The sequence below is a fragment of the Hyperoodon ampullatus genome (genome assembly GCF_949752795.1).
Source record: "Hyperoodon ampullatus genome assembly, chromosome: 2".
Taxonomy (NCBI): Eukaryota; Metazoa; Chordata; class Mammalia; order Artiodactyla; family Ziphiidae; genus Hyperoodon; species Hyperoodon ampullatus.
The window spans coordinates 16066434-16087493 of NC_136915.1; the positions used below are offsets into that span (position 1 = coordinate 16066434).

The window sequence follows — 21060 nt, forward strand, 5'->3', positions numbered from 1 at the left end:
AAAGCACTGGGGAGGCTTGTGCTGGGGAGCTTAGGAAGCAACACAAAGGCTCGGCTGGTAACACCTGCATTTCCATCCGAATCACACCAGGTTATTCCAATGACTTTGCAAGGACACAAAAGACAATTCCCTGTACAGTTTTGTTATTTTCTCATAACCTGCTTACTTCTTGTTCTTTTCTTTACAACCACTTTTAAAGAGTGTTCAGTGAAAACACACACATGTATACACACAGAAGAGGCTTTTCAGATCCCTGGGCTCAGGGTGGAGGTCAAGGTAGGGCAGCATCTTTCCATAGCGGGTGGACATTAGTGGCTGCATGGCGCTAGAAAGAACCTAAGTTTGGAATCAGAGACATGGGGGTTCCAGACTTGGCTCTATCTCTTTCTAGTAACTGGGTGAGTCTGTACAATGTCCTGAAACCCAGCGTCCCATCTGTAAAATGAGGATCATGACACGTCATACCTTGAATGTCTGCTCTGAGAGTTCCAAGGGCCTGGGACTTTGTGGGAACTATTCTGTTCCACATATGACCCCAAACACTTTTATAGGGACATTACACAATTAGGGTTAGTGATACCCATAGCATGGGGTTGGTGGGAAGAAATAATACAAACCACAAGGCACAGCACCTGGTACACAGTAGGTGCTCCATAAAGATGAGTTCCTTTTAATTTAATTTTCTTGGAAGGAGGGATAGAAGGTAGGGTGTGAGCTAGGCAGATCCATTCGGGAACCCAAAATGGCTGCTGAAGCTCTAGCCATCACACCTTAATTTCGGGCCAGCAGAAACCTAGACCCACAGGGACAAACAAGGATGGCCTCCCTATACCTTTTTAATGTTGGTGAAGGGCTGGTACTAGGGCTGGGTGGAGGCAGGCAGAATAGGAAGGGAGGGAGGTGTTTATGGCTGCTGGCTACAGCTGATTCCAGGTGGAAATTCCACTGTGCAGCTGCCCTAGAATGCACAGCTCTGGACCCTTCTTGGCTACAAGTTGGTCCAGGTCTCAGCCAACCCTAGTCCCTGATCTGCCATTCTGCAAAGACCCAGAGGCAGAACTGGCTGGCAGAGTTCCACTTTTACAGGTAGCCAGAGGGATGGGAGAGCAGGAGTGAGGTGGATGGGGAAAGAATCCCTTCTGAGCAGTGGAACATTCTGGCGTGGCTGATGTTGGATAAAGATTTCAGCCCAAGACCATCTCCCTGGCTGTCTAGATTGAACTCTGCCACCTGTCCGGATAGGCTGGATGTCCCTGGTGCCGAGAAGCCTCCCTGACCTTCCCACGCTGGTTACGGACCCTTCCTGGGGCTCCCCTGCAACAGCACTCACTACACGCCATCGTCTTCATCTGCTTGCATCTGTCTGTGTTCTGACAGACCGTGTGAGCTGAGGAAGTGCACACCTCTAACTCACCTCCACTCCCCACATACAGCCCTGTACACCGTGGGAGCTCGGGGTAACCAGGTCCACACAGGATGAATGGGCCTCAGTGCTTCTGGTTTCCTGCCTTGCAAGACACTTTGACTTACCCAAACCAAAGCTGCTGCCACCTGTCTCTGCCTGGTCAACAATTTCCAAGCCTATCAGGTCCCCTGGGGTTCCTTTACCTCTTGGGCCTCAGTTTCCTCCTCTGTAAAATGGGGCTAATAAAGATACGTACACCATACACCATGTGGGCTGGTTGTGAGGATTCAACGAGATAATACACGTCACAGGCTTATTGGCCTAGAGGTGGAGGTCGCTGACTGGAAGCCACAGAGATGCGTGAATGCAGACAGTGTGAATGCACTGGTTAAGAGCCCAGACTCTGAGGTAGGTTCCCTAGTTCATCTGGCTCTGCCACTCACATGCAGTGTCCCTTCCTGCGGCCTCAGTTTCTGTACCTGTACAGTGGGGTTATTATCCCTACTTCATGGGACAGCTATGGGGATCAAGTGACATAAGGTCTGTAAACCATGCAGAGCAGTGTCTGGCACGCTGGCTCTTGTTGTTATTATTGTTATTATTACTGAATGTCTATTGTGTGCCAAGCCCTGTGCTAAGCTCTAGAAGCCAGCTGGTGTTCTTTTGGGACACCAAGACTCCAGAGACCCTGGGCTGCGTCTCTGCCTCCACAAGAAACCTCGTGACGTGGCCACCGGGGTGGCAGAAACCCCCACCCGCTGCAACCCAGTCCCCACACAGGGAAGCCTGAAAGGCGGGCAGGCAGCCTGGCCTTTGTCTGCTCCGTTCACCAGAGATGCCCTCTGCCTGCGACAGGGCCTGCCCCTGGCTCACTCCTGCTCAGGCTTGTCCTGAGATCAGGAGCCACCGCAGACCACGTCTGTGTCCGGTGGCTGATGCTGGCATGAGGCTCAGAGGGCTCTGCCCACGTCAGCCCGGCAGGGAGAAGGAAATTCTCCTGTAGAAGGTCCTGTAGGTTTCTGCTCCGAGCACAGGGCAGCCAGTGCTTTGCAACAGCAGTCATGAGGACTCTTTTGCCAGCAACCTCTTTTCCAGCAAGAATTTTCAAGGAAAAGAGGAGGGCAATGCTAATTACCTCTAATTACCCAGAAGAGGAAAGCACTGCTTTTTGTGATGTGCTCCTAATGCGATAAAGAGCTATTGTTAGGCCCGAGCTGGGAAGCTGCCATGAAGGCAGTCTGAGTGGGGAGAGGAGTCTCTGAAGCTGTGGTCCCAGAGGCAGAACTGAAGGTGGACAAGGGCAGGAGACGCGGGAACCAGCATTAAACGAGGGCCTACTGTGCACCAACCATCTTGCATGTGCCCTGGAAGATAGGTGATATCTCTTGTTTCTAGGATAAGGAAACCAAGGCACAGAGAGGTTCAGTCACTGGCCTAAGGTCACACAGCCAGTATACCAGTGGCAGAGCCTGGATTCTAAGCCAGGCCTCTCCGGCACCAAAGGCTGTGCTCTTCCCACTGTATCCCATTCAGGGGCTTCCAGGGCAGAAACTATCTTTCAGGGGCTTTGTAGCATTTAAAGGAAATTTTCATTTGAAAGGAACGTTCAGCCATTCCTTTTCACATTTGATTCTTGTGGCAGAGGAAGACCCCTGGAGTGGTGAGGCATCAGGTCACTTCTCCCCTTCACCCCATCAGGGTACAGGGACCCTCAAACAGGACAGAGACCCCTGGACATGGGCCAGGAGGCATCACTGAGTCCTGTTGTTTCCTGGTCTTGTTACCCAGCTTTCCTCATTCCCACAGGGAGGTGTACAGCACAGGCTCTGGACCTGGTTTCAGAGACCAGATCTATGACTCTCTGGCTACATTGAATCTATTCTCTCAAGCCTCAGTTTTCCAGTCTGTGACTTGGGGATGCCCAATACCCACTGTACGGGATTGCTGTGAGATTGACATCACGTGAAGCAAGTCTATCAGGGATAAAGATGATCTAAAGAGATGGCTCTAGGGGTTGAAGTTCATGTCTGTCCTGGGAAGACTGCCTCTTGAATTAGGAGTGATAAGTTTCATGGGTGGATGAGTCTAGAAACTCTTCTTATTCTTGGACCAATACCAGCCCCCAAAGCTGCCAGTCAGGAAGGCACAGGACTGCTTCACTCGTGTTGTCTGGTGGGTCAGGACTTGTGAGCTAGGGCCCTGGGAGTCTGGGTGAGTGAAGATATAAGCCAGGACAAGTTGGCCCCAGTGACATGGTGGCAGGCTGGGTGGGAGGCCCAGGGGACCTCGGAGCAAGGTCATGGCCCACGAGCTTCAGTGGCAGCAGTGCCTGATAACGTTCTGGTTTTAAGTTTTTGTGCTAGAATCCCCCTGTGCTCTCTTCAACCCTCAGTCAAGTTTCAATAAGCATGCAACCCAGCATTAGCTGTGCTGGTGGGGGTGGGTCAGGGTGCTCGGCTTCCCCTACCACGAGGTGCAGTGTGTGTGTGTGCACGTGTGCATGTGTGTGTGTGCGTGCGTGTGTGTGTGTCATTGGGCCAGGCTGCTGTTGAAGCTGAAGGGAGAAGCCAGGGTCCTCCGGGGTGCCCCTCCCCAGGGGAGTTTTCAGATGCCCAGGGAGGGGCCTGGACTGTCTGCTTTCAGGCAGGATGGTGCGGCTGGCTCAAATTACTTATGTGGTACCTGGGGAAATTGGGTTACGCTCAGGAAATGCTTGGTACTTGATAAATGGCAGCCGGCAATGTAATAATTGGAAAACAAAGTTCCTGTTCTCATGAACCTTGCAACACGGGAACTTTCATGGGCTGAGTTTGCTTGGGGACATAACTGCAGCTCACTATCCTCACCCTCCTGGCAGCTGGCACCTCTCCCACTGGTTTTCACATTTACCCAACCGGGGGAGATGCCCACTGGCTTCAGTCCTGCTGGGCTTGAGTCCTGCTCAGCCATGTTCCTGCTCTGTGACCCTGGGCAAGTCCCTTAGCCTCTCAAAGCCTCAGTGTCCTCATCTGTACAGTGGGGATACGGATACTGCAAAAGGTTTAGGGCAGAGCTGGGCATCAAGTGAGTGTCCACACATGAAGCTATTATTAACTCCCTATGACAGACATGTGGTGGGTGGAACAGGTTCCTTCAAGCCCAAAAGATGGCTCTAGAAACTCAAATTAGGTTTGTGTAGCTGCTGGGGTGGGCTCCCTCGAGTTCCATTCCCAGCAAGAATTCTTTTCATTGTCTGCCCTGCCTAGTCTGAGATGTGTAAGAATCCTTGGGGAGTATGTTTAAAATGCAGACTTTCAGGCTTCACTTCCTAGAGACTGATTTAGGAGGTCTGGGCAGCGGGGCTCTGGGATCTGCATTTTCAATAAACTCTCCAGATGATTCCAAGATGGGGGACCTTGGAACACACTTTCCCTGCTCTGTATTCCACGGTTTCACAGCCTGGAAATTGGGTGCTTCTGCTCTGGCCCACCCTGAATGCCTCCACTTGTGTCCTCTGGTTGTTTTGGTTACTTCCAGGAGAAATAGACTGTCCTGACTAGTCATGTCGGCTGGGGGAGCGAGTGGGGGCAGTGGGAGGAGGAGTGGGGGAGGCGTAGTGGGAGGGCAGTAATATAGGGGCAAGAGCATGGGCTCTGGGGGTTCAAATCCAGGCTATTAGTTGCTAGTTGTGTGATGGGAACTTTTCTAAGTCTCAGTTTCCTAATCTGTGAAATGGGGATAATAGTGCCCGTCCCAGAGGCCTGGGGAAAATGCCCCAGCACAAGGATGGTGCCCATGAACGGGAGTTACCTCTTCCCAAGTGATTTCTCATGATCTCCCTCCTCTGGGGTGGACTGAGCCCGGGCCAGTGTCCCTGGGACCTGGGTTGCTGGGCTGGAGTAACAAAGTGCCCACCCCTCCAGCCCCAGGAGGGACAGGTGATACTCACCATGGAGGACAGGTCCACGTTCTCCACCCTCTTGTCCTGCAGCAGCACGGGCTGTAGGCCGGCCACTCGAAGCTTCACGGAGGACGTGCGGTACACGAAGCTCAAGAGCCAGTCCCCACTGTGGGCAGAGAGGACGAGTGAGAAGGGGCGGACGTCAGCCTCAGGAGGGCCCTGCCTGGCCCCGGGGGAGCCTGGTGGGACGGGAGCTTCTGTGGGAAACCAGGGCCCCGCTGCACCCGTGTATGATGGTGGGAGCTGCAGCCACTGGCATTTCGGGAGCGTTGCCCAGGGCGTGGCAGCTCCAGGGAGGCTGCTTTGTTTCCTGCTGGGCCCCCAGAGCAGAGAACAGCGCTGGCTGGCCTGGCGGGCAATAGACGAATATCTGTTGAGTGAGTGAAGGAGGAAGCTGGATGAAGTTCTCCACAGTCTGCCTGTGGCTGGGTGAGCTGCTCTCAGCTGCGGAGGGTTTCCAGTTCCCAGGGTGGGGGGTGGAGGCTGGTCCAGGGCTCCCTGGGAGACGAAAGAAAGGCAGCAGGGCAGCTGCCTGGGGGAGAGGACCACGGGGAGCTGGGGCCACCAGGCTCCGTGGCTTGGAACTCTGGGTCTGGGCCCCCATCTGTCTTTGAGCCGGAGGGACCAGCTGTGCCTTCTGAGACAGGCCTGGCCCAGCCTGCAGCTCTCCCTGCCCTCGGCCACCTAGGAGGGGAGCACAGCCCCCCGGGGCAGGTCACAGCCCTGGAACGCTCCTCCACTCTAATGGCTGCTGTGAACACCACGCCCTGCCCCCTGCCCCCCATCCAGACATAAACCCTGCACTCTGGCAAGAAGATAACCCCGGACACTCTGTGGCCCGATTCTTCAGGTACCCTGAGCACCGTCCACGGGAGATGTGGTCTGCGGGGTCCACGGGACAGCCTTGCCCCTCGAACCCGTCCGGGGTGAAGCTGGGCCCCTCCCTCAGCAAGTCCATGCACTTGGACGCCTCTGTTCCCCCTCTGCCTCCAGGACTGAGACCCCACTTAGCACACCGGGCGTCTTTTGTTTAGACCGAGTCCAACTCCGGTTGCAGGGCCATTGGAGCCCATCGTTTTTGTGCGCTTGTGTGAAAGAAGGGCCCTCCCTCCCCGCCGTGTGCAGGGGAATGGGCTGAGGGTCAGAAGTCCCCAGCCTGCCCGCGTGACCCTCTGTGCCCACAGGCGAGGCCCCAAAGCTGTCTGGGACCCAGGGTGCTGTGGGTTCTCCAGGCCTGACCCTCTGGGATCTCTGGCCACATGGGTGCCTGTGTGGTTACCACCCTGGAAGCCTCTAGAAGGCTGGGGTCCAGAGTTGAGGGGCTCTCAACAGACCTTCCTGCTGTGCCCCACCCTGAGCTCATCAGTCTGTGACTCCTCTGAATCATCCACCAGGTCCCTCAAGCAGAAGCCAGCAAAGCCATGTCCTAGGCCTCCCTTCCCGCCATGGCCAACTTGTCACGGAATCCTGCAGATTTGTACTAAATGCCCCTACTCCCCACTCCCCTAAAACCCACCCCTTCTGCTGCAGCCCCGAGATCAGGCAACTCCCCACCCAGCCCCCCACGGACAAAAGGAACGGCCTCCTCCTCGCTCCTGGCCTCACCTCTCTCGAGCCACTGGGGTCTTCTTTCAACTCTCATCTGACCATGGCCCTCTCCTCTCAGAAGCCAACGGTGACTCTCCACTACCCACGGGCCTTCTCTTCTAGAAAATTCCCTAACTGCCAGAGAGCAATGTTTGCACGTCGCAATGGTTATCCTAATATTGAAGGCCCAAGAAACACTGTCCCCTCAGAATGACGGCTAAGGGGAGAAGAAAGGAGACTGACTCAAGTGGTTTTATTAACGAATGGTGAGGCTTACATGCATCCAATACGGGGTGTGAGGGAGGCCCCTGTACGGTCCTGACATAGAAAGCAAAGGAGCAAAGTCAGGATTGTTCCTTCCCAACGATCCGTCTTAACCATGACAACACGCTACTTACAATGTTAAATGCACTTATTCATACACATGTAGGGGCAGGACAGGAACATGTGTTAGAAGGTTCCACATACTCAAAACTGTGCTAAGCAAACCACAGGGCCTTTGCTGGCATCCCAGACCCTCTGCACCCAGCATCTGCCTCTTTTGCCTGGGGTGGGCCACGAGCCCACCCTCGGGACCACACAGAGCCAGTCCCACCCTGTCAGTTACCAGCTGTGTGACCTTGGGCAAGTTGCTTGGCCCCTCTGAGCCTCAGTCTCCTCGCTGTAACTTACCTTCCAGGGCAGGCAGGAGCGTGCACAGAGATGGCACATCGTGTATCCAGCGCTCACACACGTGAGTGCTCAGGAGGCACTGGGTACGATAATACCTCCCGCTCTGGGCCTCCGTGGGCAGTGTGGCCTCTCTCTTGCTAGGCCTACTCTTCCAGGCTCTGATGGGCTCCTATCCATCTTTTCAAAATTCAGCTTGCATGTCACCTCTCCAGGGAGTGCCCCTGAGGCCTTCCACTTGATAGTATTCATCCTTTGTCCCTCATGTGACTGGTGCATGCTCCTTTTGTGACCTTTGTTACATGTCCTCCGTGTGTCCGCTCCTGGGTCTCTTCTTTTTCTGGGCAGAGAGCTTGTTGAGGGCAGGACTGTACCTTAGTGCTGCATCCTGTATCCTGAGCAGAATCAGGAACTCCCTTGGGGGTGGGAGGTGGGTGCAGTGCCCAGCAAGCCAGGCGTCGATGGCCCTCCAGGCCAGGCGGATGCATACAACTGAACCTTGATTCACACTGCATGACCTGTTGAAGGGTGTGCTGTGGCTGCTCACAGGCCTGGGACCACTTGTGGGTAGGGGCCCTCTCTGCTCCTTCTACCATTATCCCCGCCCCACACGGTACTGGAGCAGAGACCACACAGGGAGTCCCCCGGGGGCTCAGAACAAAACCCTCTCATTGCAGATATCCCAACTATCAGGGAGACAGTCTCACCTGAGTTCACATCCTGGCTCTGTTGCGTGATCTTGGTGAGGCACTTGACCCTCTCTGAGCTTCAGATTCCTCACAGTATAATAGGGAGCAGCACCACTCGCCCGGCTGGCTTCCAGGGGGTTCGTGAAAGCCCAAGCAAGTTAACAAACTTGCAAGCGGCTTTATTAATGTACATTATAAATTTATAAACGTATATAGTTTGGGAGTGTTGGCCTGAAGCTCCCTCAAGCCCCTCATTCCACTCCCAGTCTTTAAGTAGGTTTACAGCAACTAAAACACCCTTGGGGGCCAAGAATATGAATTCCTGGTCGGTGCTTAATTTAATCAAGAAACTACAGTTATTGTTTTGGTCTGTGCATTCCTTCCCTCTTCTCTCCTTCCTCCTCCTCTCCCCCTCCTCCTGAGAGATGGCTCAGGATCTCACAAAATAATGGAAAACCAAACTTATGAGCCTCAGGTTCTCAACAGAACAGATGGGTTTAATAAGATTTTGCTGCTTTCATACTGCACACATGCAATTTTAATTCTTTCCCTTTGCTGTTTATGAAAGCATCAAAAAAATCGTGTGCTGTGAACAGGCCCAGTAATAATTATAACCGCTATAGCTTATTGGGCACGTATAAAGTACCAGCCTTCATCTTACATAATCTCATTTTTTTTTTTTTTTTGCGGTACGCGGGCCTCTCACTGTTGTGGCCTCTCCCGTTGCAGGCCCAGCCGCTCCGCGGTATGTGGGATCTTCCCGGACCGGGGCACGAACCCGTGTCCCCTGCATCGGCAGGCGGACTCTCAACCACTGTGCCAACAGGGAAGTCCCTATAATCTCATTTAATCTCCCCAGAACCCCTGTGCAGGAGGGACTGTTATTCCCATCTTATAGGTAGGAATACTGAGCTTCAGATTTGTTTGTCCAAAGCCACCTGAGTGGTAAATGGTGGAGCCAAGATTTTAATTGAGGACGGTCTGACATCAATGTTGTGGCCATTCCTTCTCTTTTCTTGTTTTTAATTAATTAATTTATTTATTTTTAAAGATTTTTATTGGAGCAGAGTTGATTTACAATTTGTGTTAGTTTCTGCTGTACGGCAAAGTGAATCAGTTACACATATACATATATCCACTCTTTTTTAGATTCTTCTCCCATACAGGCCATTACAGAGCGTTGAGTAGCGTTCCCTGTGCTATGTAGTAGGTCCTTATTAGTTACCTATTTTATCTAGAGTCGTGTGTATATGTCAGTCCCAATCTCCCAATTTATCCCTCCCCCCACCCCTTACCCGCTGGTAACCGTAAGTTTATTTTCTACATCTGTAACTCTATTTCTCTTTTGTAGATAAGTTCATTTGTACCCCTTTTTTAGATTCCACATATAAGCAATATCTTCATTCAGTATGACAATCTCTAGGTCCATCGCTGCAAATGGCATTACTTCATTCTTTTTTATGGCTGAGTAGTACTCCATTGTATATATGTACCACATCTTCTTTATCCATTCTTCTGCTGATGAACATTTAGGTTGCTTCCATGTCCTGGCTACTGTAAATAGTGCTGCTATGGACATTAGGATGCTCTTTTCTTATTTTTTTAATTATTTTTTATTATTATTTTTTTGCGGTACACAGGCCTCTCACTGTTGTGGCCTCTCCCGTTGCAGAGCACAGGCTCTGGACGCGCAGGCCCAGCGGCCATGGCTCACGGGCCCAGCCGCTCCGCGGCATGTAGGATCTTCCCGGACCGGGGCACGAACCCGTGTCCCCCGCATTGGCAGGCGGACTCTCAACCACTGCGCCACCAGGGAAGCCCTCTTATTTTTTAAACTGTTCCTACTTAAAAAATTAAAGTCTCTTTTATTAATAAATAAATAAATACACACACACACACACACACACACACATATATAACTGAATCACTTTGCTGTATACCTGAAACTAATGCAATGTTGTAAATCAACTACATATCAATTTAAAAAAAGTCTCTTTTAAGCCCTACCTCCAATCCCTGTCCACTCTTCAGGGGTGACCACTGTTATTAGTTTCTCATGGTCCCTCTGGACCTGCCTGTCCATTTTCAGACATACAGATACATATATGCACATGCAGAAACGTTTTCCTTCGTAAATGGGATCATAGTACGTATTGTTGCACTTGCTTTTTTCCCCCTGAACTGTTCCCCTCTTTGCGGTCATTCAGGTTGTTTTCAATTTTTAATTATAAATGAAGTTGCAAGGGATCCCCTTTGTGCATCCATCTCTGTGCATGTATCTAGTACAGCAGGATCACAGAAGTCAGAATCTGTGGGATCAGAAGATTGGCACATTAAAAATTTGGATAGATATCGCCAATTACCCTCCACTGAATTCAACTGCCACCAACAGTGTATGACCGTGCCCATTTCTCCACATCTTCACCAACACTAAATGTTATTCATGTTTCAGATGTTCGATAATCTGACGGATGATAAATAGTATTTTGCTGATTTTAGTTTGCATTTATTTCACTAATAATGAGGTTGGGTACATTTTCAAAAGTTTATTGACTATATTTATTCCATGTTTATGTGTAGATATCCTTTGGCCATTTTCTTTCTTTTTATTTTTTTGTTTTTTAGGCTGCACCATGAGGCACGTGGGATCTTAGTTCCCTGACCAGGGTTCAAACCTGCATTGAGAACATGGAATCTTAACCACTGGACTGCCAGGGAAGTCCCTGGCCATTTTCTAATTTTTGTTTATTTATTTATTTTTGGCTGTGCCAGGTCTTCGTTGCAGCATGTGGAATCTTGAGTTGTGGCATGCAGACTTCTTAGTTGCAGCATGCATGTGGGATCTAGCTCCCCGGCCAGGGATTGAACCCAGGGCCCCTGCATTGGGAGCTCGGGAGTCCTAACTGCTTGACCACCAGGGAAGTCCCTCTGGCCATTTTTCTTATTAGATTTTTTTTTTATTGATTTGCATGAGCTCTTTGTCTTTGTTTCTTTGTTCTTTCTACCATATCCTGATTCTAAGAACTCAGCTTAGAATATGAGTGATAAAGCCATATTGATTGGCTGAACTCCCATGTCCCAGTTAACGCCCTCTATCCATGGCTAAGGACGATCTTTATCTTTAGCTCTGAACTAGACATGGGCTAAATTATTAAAATCATAAAGACTTTCCAAATCTCTTCTATTCAGTTGCAGGTTCTACTTGGGATGGTTGGGCTTAGATCAAAATTAAAGTTAACTGGCCTTGTGACAACTTCTCTGGGCCTCAGTTTCCTCACTTGTAAGATGGGATTAATAATACAAACCCCTTAGGGTTTGGGGCACGATTAATGGAGAAAATGACAACAGCGACAGGATCTGGCAGGTGGTAAGAGTCTAATCTTGTCATATCCACTCCCCCATCACTGCATTATTACATTTTTCATGTTTTTTTTGAGTAATTGTCTGTTTCCATATGTGTCTTTTCTGCTAGACATGAACTCCTCGTCTTGTTCATCTTTGTAGTCCCACGTCCAGCAGGAGGTCTTGGGCGTGTATGTTGGATGATTCTGAGGCGCCCTTAACCTCAGGCTGGAGCCTCTCCCGCCTCCCACCCTGACATATATTCCTTAGAATCAGGAGCCCAGCACTTTCCTCTTCCCCTAGGTTTTGCCTTTCAAATGATCTCACCTGTCCTTCTGGCTTCAGCTGAAGCTGACATCCCACTGGCCCTCGCTCCAGTTCTCATCTCTCTCAGTTCCAGTGCTGCATCTCCAGCTGCCCTGCTGGACACTTCATGTTCACAGCCCCGTGAGTCAGCCGCTTCCCCAAGTCTCACCTCCTGTCGCTAAATGAGTGTGCACCACACTTGGAGAAAAGCCTTTGGTCTCAGAGCTTCTGGATTCTGGTGTCGCAGACAAGCTTCCGTATGCCTGCCTGGAGCTGCTTGTTTCCTGCCTATTTGCGCTGCTGAGTGCAAGGCTGCACAGGGCTAGGTGGGGGCTTGTTCCCGTTGAGGTTCGAGCTAGTGCCTGGCACGAGGTTGGCGCTTTTTTCTTTTTTTTTTGCGGTATGTGGGCCTCTCACTGTTGTGGCCTCTCCCATTGCGGAGCACAGGCTCCAGACTCGCAGGCTCAGCGGCCGTGGCTCACGGGCCCAGCCGCTCCGCGGCATGTGGGATCTTCCCGGACCGGGGCATGAACCCGTGTCCCCTGCATCGGCAGGTGGACTCTCAACCACTGCGCCACCAGGGAAGCCTGAGGTTGGTGCTTTGATGCTGATGCTGATAAACGGTAACACCACCTGTCACTCACGGAGCAGGCACCCACCGTGGGCAACTCTGTAAATTGCTGGACTATCATCGTAACCCTGGGGGGAGTCACTACTATTATCCCCCCTTCACTGATGGAGAAACTGAGGCCAATGTTCAGACCCAGGTCTGTGCGATTCCAAATCCTAATTCTCGTGTTTACACTGTCACCTCCCTCCTTTGCCTCACTTGGAGGCTGAAGGGCCCGGGCATCTTCTCAGGCCAATCTCCTGAGGTCTCAGCGGTGGCCTTCATCTTCTCTTCTTCCCCAGAGTCGAGGGCACGGCTTTGGCTGAAACCTCTCAAGTCCTTCTCAAAGCCAAGCCCAGGGATGCCTCCTTTCCAGCCCCACAGCTGTCAGTCTTCACAGCCCCCCTCTCGCAGGAGGGTCTGTCGTGTGGTGTGGGTGCTGGCTCCCCCATGGCTGTCAGCCCTGCCCCAAGACACTGCTCTGAAAGCTCAGCCTGGACACTCCCCACTCCCTTCCTGCGCTGCCAGATAACCCACACACGAGCTCCTCAGTCGGCATCCAAAGACCCCCCATTTAGGGCCCCATCTTTGCTTTTCAGTCTCATCCCACTCACCCTCTTCCCCCAGATCATGGGGACCAGCCTGGCCTCTCGTGTCATCCTGTAAACTGGTCTCAGGCCCGACACAGGGAAATCTTTCTTAGGATCGGTCCCTGCTGTCCATCATCCTATGGGGATGGATGCTGCCCAGGTCAGAACACCTGGCCCGGGCCTTGCTTCTAGTAGGGCTGGTGTCCTACCGGTCCCTGGGATCCTCCAGGACAAGGGCCTGGCCTCCAACATCTGTGTCCTGGGCACAGGGCCTGGGCACACTAGGTGCTCACTAAGCACTGTCACCTCCTCACAGGCACAAGGTTTGGACAGACCTGCAATAGCCATTGATGATCCTCCCAGATACCACCTTCCGGAAAGGCTCCCAGTGCTTGGCTTCTCCTTCCACGGGCGCGCCCAGCAGGACAACATCCTCGATGATCCCTTGGCAATCTGGAGAGAGACCCCGGAAAAGACTGTCAGCACCCCTGGCCACAGCGGGTCCTGAGAGCGACTCTCCAATGGTGGTGGAGGAAACGGATGTCACGTACGTGTGCACACACGTGCACATGCACACCCACACTCATGCAGACATGCACACGTATGCTCAGGCACCTGCGCAAACACATTCGTGCACACACACACACACATGCCCACACAGTACGGTGGCTTCCATTTACTGAGTTCCAGGCCCTCCAGTGCCCGATCTATTCCTGCAAAGCATCATCATCCCCATTTTAGAGTTAAGGAAAACCAAAGGCATTTTCAAGATCACATGGCCAGTAAGTGGCATGGTCCAGATTGGGACCCAGGTCTATTTCCACCCTCCATGAAGCTCACAACTGGCCGTGGCCTCAGATGGGGTGTCTCCCTTTAGAAGGGACTGACGGCCCCTAACGCATGGCACGTGCCAGGCAGGAGACCCCACAGCCTTCCTCTGCAGTAGGTTCTCGGGGGTCTGTACAGCCTGGCGGGAAGGTGGGAGTGGAGAGGAGAGGGGGCTCAGGATGCTGGGACACGGAGTACACGCAGCAGCTGCACTGACCTAGTGGTTCCGAGTATTTTAGGCCAGGGCTCCTCTGAGCGCAGCTCGTGGATGAGGGCTGGCCCGTGGGCTGTCTGTCTTGTAAGTAGAGATCAGCAAAGCAGCGTTTCTTTGATCTCCTTGCAGACTGGAAACCAACAGCTCACACGTGGGAGTGCAGACCGCACTTTGAGAAGCACTGCTCTAGACCCATGGGGGCGCACGTGCACCTCCAGCCCCCGTCACCCCCTGGCCCGGCTCTAGTTTTCTTCTTGTCACACCTCACTTGTTTACATCTGTCTCGTCCTCTAATACCTGGGTTCAGGGAGGGTGGGGCTCTGGCTGCCTTGGTCACAGCTGTATAGGACGGTGCCTAGTCTATACTTGGGGCTCAGTAAAGGTGTGAATGAATGAGTGAGTAAATACACTGCCATCCCCTGGGACAGCCAGGATATGTGCTTTGCAGTTGCAAAGCCCTGGGTTCAAATCCCGACTCAGTGACTTCTGAGCCAAGTCACTTAACTTCTCTGAGCCTACAGGTGGCTATGGTACTGCCTTGGTGGTCTTTATGGGGATGAAATCATGGTGGGGAAAACCCCAGCGTAGTGCACACACAGTGGAAGTCAGTGTCTCCCCGCCCCGTCCCCTGTCCTGTGCCCCTGCCTCTCCACAGGTTCTGAGCACCCCCCAAGTTTGGGGAGTAGCATGATCCGTGTCATTCCTGGGGAGTGGGCCCCGGAGGGACAGCTCAGCCAGTCCCACCACTCTCTCTTGCTGAGGGACACAGGACAGGTGGCTTCCTCTCTCTGGGCTCCAGTTTCTAACCAGAGTGCATGTAACTGTTTTCCGCTTGGGCTGTTGTGTCAGAGTTTGTCTGAGTAAACAGTTCCAGACTAACAGGAGTTTGAGGACCCCTGTGCTCTTTCTGGCTCTGAGTTATAAGATTCCAGGGCACAGAATTCTGATCTCACTCCTCTGCTTCCAGGGATAGGATAATCTGGCAGAAGGATGGAAAACTTCAGGAAGCTGGTAGTTTGTGTTGAATTGCGAGAATGACTCAGGTACTGTTTGACGTAAGGGCTATTTCAGGTGCTTATGCTGTTGGCAAGGCTGTAGCTTTGATTCTGACCCCTTCTCTCGGCAGATGAGGAAACACGGAGTCTCAGAGGGGATGGGGCATGCCCATGGTCACACAAGTAGTGAGAATACAGCTGGGCCCAGAACCCGGCACAGGGAGCTGTCGGGGCCTCGGGCCATTCTCTCTGCTGTTTACGGGTAACAACTCAAAGCACAGCGATCGCAGGTGGGTTATCATTGCTCCCACGGTGCCAAACGGCTGTGGGCCCAGGGTCAACGACTGAGCTTAGCAGCTCCCTCTGGACGCCGGCCACTCAGGGCACCTGCCCTGTCCCCCAGAATCTCTCCATTTGAGGAGCTGGGACAGCTTTGCAGCCCTGGGTGCCGACGCCTGGAGGGCTGGGACCTCCTTGTGGCCAGCAGGGGAACTGCAGCATTCCCTATCAGGTTACCCTGAGCAACGGTCAGGATCCTGTGACTAGCGATCGGACAGGTGTTATGAAAGCAAACAAAGGTAGGTGCCTTTTGCTGAGCTGAGACTAGTAGCTGAATCTCACAAAACAGTCCAGAGCATAGTCAAATCAAGTCAGGGTAGGCGGCGAGCTGGAAACACATTTACCTATCTCTGAAGCCTGGCTTTAAACTGCCTTTCTAGACCTCTTCCCCTTTATCCTCAGACTGCTGCCACAGTCAGATGTGCCTGTCTTATGTTTTAAAAGATGATTTGCTCTCTAGGAGGTTGCATACCTAGAGATAAGCCACGTGGCAGGCTCTTGGTAATGCACAGGTGTTAGCTTAAAGAAAGTTGGTGAGAATCATTTTAGACCCACCCAAGGGAGAATCCTGTACTGTTCCTGGAATGAGACGGTCCAGGAGGGGAAACCTGAGTTAGGAAAACTGGCTGCTGAAGTAGATGCTGGAGAAAAAATGTCAAAATTCACTGTTTGGCCCCAAACCTTATAATCCCAGAAGATTTCAGCCTTCCAGGTAAAATACAGAAAATCCTCACTCAGGCACCACTTTTAGTGTCAAGCAGTCCCCTTTCACGGGCACAGATGATCCGTCACATGATGACATGAGTTCAGCACAGAATACCCCCGCTTTTCAAGACCAACACAAGAAACTGGCATTTAACATTTTAATAATAACGAACATAAGATGACCTCACTGTCTTTTTCCTGCAGGGACCACGAATGTTTGCTGAAACATGTTGGGATTTATTCCTATATTGCTACCACCAACTTTTCTTCTTGTGAATTTTTAAGGTGTTAAGATATAGTTCCATAGTTTTATAAATAGTCAGGGGTCCAAGGTGCATCAGTCACCTTCAAGTTCAGGACTCAAGTTCAGGTTCAGCTTTTGGGCCTGGATTGCTCATTTTTTAAACAGTCTTGTGCATGTTATTAATATAGTACTTTTACTGTTGAAGCTGGAGGCCTTTCATTCTTATGCCTTTGGCATTAAGGAGGCTCCATCCCTGGGGCAATTAAAATGAAAAGCTTTATTATTCCTGTCTTTACCCCTCCACTTTCACTCCTTTCTGTCACTCACGTATGGTGACAAACATTACCTTCCCACACTGCCTTTGCTTTTTTTTTTTGCGGTACGCGGACCTCTCACTGTTGTGGCCTCTCCCGTTGTGGAGCACAGGCTCCGGGCGCGCAGGCTCAGCGGCCATGGCTCACGGGCCTAGCCGCTCCGCGGCATGTGGGATCTTCCCGGACTGGGGCACGAACCCCCGTCCCCTGCATCGGCAGGCGGACTCTCAACCACTGCGCCACCAGGGAAGCCCACTGTCTTTGCTTTTACCTCTTATTTTCATTCCTTTTTTTTTTGGCCACACCCCGTGGCTTGTGGGATCTTAGTTCCCGACCAGGGATTGAACCTGGGACCACAGCAGTGAAAGTGCCGAGTCCTAACCACTGGACTGCCAGGGAAGTTCCTCCTTTTTTTATTCTTAACACAGGACCCAAAGAGATCCCTTTAAAATTTGAGTCATAGGCATGAGGTACCTTTTGGGGGTGATGGAAATGTTCTACAGCTGGGTTGTGGTGATGGTTTGTACAACTCTGCACATTTGCTAAAAATCACTGAATTGTACACTTAAAATGGGGGGACTGTGTAATATGTAAATGACACTGCAGGAAAGTCAGATCATTTCACTCCTGTGGGATCCATCTCTCGTGGAGTCAGAGTTAAAGTCATTTCAACAGCCTTCGAAGCCCTGCGTGACCTTCCCCACGCTTTCCCCTTGCTCACTCTCTTCCAGCTACACTGGCCTTGCTGTTCCAGGACATGCCAGGACTTTCCCTTGCTGACCTCTCCTCCTGATACGCTTCCCTCCAACACCCACAAGCCTCACCCCCCGACCTGCTCCTTCACCTCTTTGTTGAACTGCCACCCTCCAAAGGGAGGAAGATGCAACCTCCCACCCCTACCAGGTGCCCCATCTCCCTTCTCTGATTTATTTTTCTCCATAGCACTTGAGACCATCTGACTTACTACCTATTTTACTTTTACAATCTCTCCTATGATCTGTCTCCTACTACACGTGAGCTCCTCAAGGGTTGAGACTGTTCTTTTTTGTGTTCCCCAGGGAATCCCCAGTGCCTAGAACAGCAACCGGCACAGATGCTCTGCTCAGTAAGTATTTGTGGGAGAAATGAAAGCAAGCTGTGGGACCCAGCAACCCTTCATGTTGAGAATCCACGCAAAAAGTTTATTTTTTTAATGTTCCTCCCGGTATAACTTCTTCCGAGAGGCTCTAGTTGAGGATCTCTGTAGACTGGATCAAAGCAAATGAAGAGTGCTGACTTGGCTGAAAGTAAATGGAAGAGTATTTAACCAGGGTTCTCAGCTCTTCAATTGCTGGTTTCCAGAGCTCCGCTCCAGGGGAACGGATGCTACTGTGACTGACTGCGGTCTGCAGTGGGCAAGAATAATGACCGGTCCTTCCAAAGCTCACTCTGCCTCAGTCTTCTCTGCTGGCTTCCGACAATGTGACCCAGAGGCTCATGGTGACCCTCCCAAGAAGCACCCGACATCACCTGTATTAACAAAAATCCCTTGGGCTTGGCCTACATAATAAGAAGGCTCAGGGTCTCCAGACCCTTCAGATGATTCATGGTACAGCTCAGGGTGCCCCATCTTTGGGGGCAAAGATCCAGAGCAACTTTGAGGGCCTAAGAAACTGCACAATTGCAAACTGCTGTTGGCCAATTAAATTCTCCTGTCTCACACAGCAGGTGTCATGATTCTAAGACTGTATCAGATGCGGTTGCAACTCATAGAATCCCTGGATTCAGGTAGTTTTTGGTCATTACATACTTTTTCCACCAGGAGATGCTCAAAGTGTGATGACTGCCATATGCAGGGCTGTGAAGTGTTTGCTAGTAGAAAGGGCTCAGGTTCAAAAAGGTTGGGAATCACCAGTCCAGGGGAAGTGGCTTGACCTTTGGCACAAGAGAAATCTGTGTTCAAATCTTGGTTTTACGTGAACTGAAGTCAGTTATTTAATAACTTGGAGCCTCAGCTTCCTCATCTTTAAAATGGAGATAATATAATAATACTGATTTCCCAGGGCTGGCGTGAGGTTATATGTTCAGGGTGGTGTCTGGCACATGGCTTGGTCAGTGGTGTCCACTGTTATTCCTGTGCAGATGATCAATTTGGCGACTAGGTAGAAATGGTGGGCATGAGGCACTGTCGTTGGAGATGGCTCAGCCATTATAGTCACCGTGGCTGTTTCTAGCCAGCCACTAATTGCAGGCACTATTTTAGGAGTTAGTTGTGGGACGTGGTGACGCCAGGCATCTGGTAGCAGTGGACAGTAGCATCGGTCTCCTTCAGAGCACAGCCTCTAGAGAGAAGCAGCTGAAGAGCTGTAAACAATGGTTAAACACTTCCTCATTTACTTTAATTTTTTTTGGGGGGGGCCGAGCCACACGGCTTGAGGGATCTTAGTTCCTCGACCAGGGATTGAACCCACACCCTCGGCAGTGAAAGCTCGGAGTCCTAACCACTGGACCGCCAGGGAATTCCCAAAACTAAAAAAAAAAAAAAACTGTGGTGAAATACACCTCACATAAGATTTTCCATCTTAACCATTTTTCAGTGTACAGTTCAGTAGCATTAAGTCTAGTCACATGGCTGTGCAACCATCCTCACTTGCTTTTATCACTCAGAATTTAGAGAAATCAGTTTCTATCTTGTCAACTGCTCTAATCCCTCCTTCAGTAGTTCACGCCAGGTTCCTGATATGACACTTTTACCACCTGGCGCTCCTGGCGGTCTGGCGATTGTCTTAGCTTTTCAAAAGAAAACCCAAGAGTTGAGAATAGGCTGTTCTTCACAACGGCAAGTGTCCCTTTACACTAGAGCCTTGGCCTTGAAAATCATATATAAACTGAGTTCTTGTTAAACTGAACATTCTTAAAATGTACCAAGTAGGGCCAGGTCTTTCAAAGCGTCCCACGGAGAATCCTTTTGTACATGAGGGAGGAACAACTGTCACTGGGGACAACCAGTCCCAGCTCCCCCTCTGTCATCTTGTCCTTTCCATACAGCGGGCTTTCTGAAAGTGAGGCAGGCCCAGGCAGCGCTTTCCAGGTCTTTCCAAACACCCTCCTCTAGGAGTTACATAGAAATCTCATCAAACGGCCAGAAAGGCAACATCACAAACTGCCACAGGCCTATCACGCTGTCAATAATGAGATTCTCCTGGGCTGCAAAGACCAAAGTTTGAGAAGCAAAAAAGAAGGATTTTCTCCCTCCTGGCAGGCGGTCATGTGTGCAGTGAGTGATAAGGTGGGAAACGAAGGAGGAAATGATCTCCCGACTGCGAGTCCAGAAAACAGACCTTGAAGTAAATGATATGAACTGCATCTAACACAGACGAAATCCATTCCAAAGATACACGTACGCGTGCATGATAAACACACAGACGTGGCCAAGGGAGAGGGGGAAGGCAGGAGCCAGGCATAAAGGGAGATGAAGGGAGGCTTTGACTGTCCCCCACCCCTCGACCCCCCCAGTGGAATGAGATTTACACTGGAAAGAATCGTTTAAGGGAGCCCGTTTGGATATATTATGAGGATTTGGGGTGAATTCTTTATGGAAGGAGTAAGCCTTCATCTCTCCCTTTTGATTTCCATCTCTTTCATTTGGCAAAGTGGTAAGGCTGTTACTAGCATCCTGGGACCCAGAAAATTAATCTGCATGCCTGACCTCTCTGCGTTCTCCACCACCCTCCCCTGGAGGCGGGGGAGGGGAGCGGTGGGCTAAAGCCGGGTCTGTCTGAGGACAAAGCAACTGATAGATGCAATTCCACGGAAGGGAAAGAAACCCCATCGAATGCGATGGCTGCCATCATGGAGATGAGCCAGCTGACTGAATGACAGTCTGTTCTGCATTTCAGCTGCTATCTAGTGACAGCCCAGAAATAGTTTTCAGCTAAGTGGGAGTTTAGGAATTCAAGGCTCAGGATGTTTAAATGTATCTGAGCTCAGTGTCAAACTCTTTTGCCTTGGCTTTGTCCTTCAAACATCATGGACAGTAATGTTGGTCTAACTTCTTAGGGGCTGGGAATGAAATGGGAGAGAGAGATCTTGCTGCAAAGTTGTTTTTTTTTGAAAACAAAGTTCTGGTATTCTGTTTCTTAATCCCCCTCGTTCTTTTCTTTATCTTCATCATCACCATCATCACAGCTTACCTCGGGATAGGCTAAGTGCTTTATACATATATTATTTCATCTACTTCTCCTAATGATCCTAGGAGTTAAGCAGCACTACTCCCATTTTATGACGGGAAAAGCTTGCCTCAG

At 50.9% G+C, this 21060-nt stretch overlaps 1 protein-coding gene across 1 annotated transcript in view; it reads right to left on the minus strand.

The window, feature by feature from the left end:
• Positions 1 to 21060, minus strand: part of TMCO4 (transmembrane and coiled-coil domains 4) — a gene marked incomplete at both ends in the record, with an annotated part of 78364 nt that overhangs the window by 1950 nt on the left and 55354 nt on the right. The window contains 2 exons of the mRNA XM_079696560.1: positions 5334 to 5451; positions 13474 to 13591. Of these exons, the coding sequence (XP_079552686.1) occupies positions 5334 to 5451; positions 13474 to 13591 (236 nt within the window). The remainder of the gene's footprint in view (positions 1 to 5333; positions 5452 to 13473; positions 13592 to 21060) is intronic.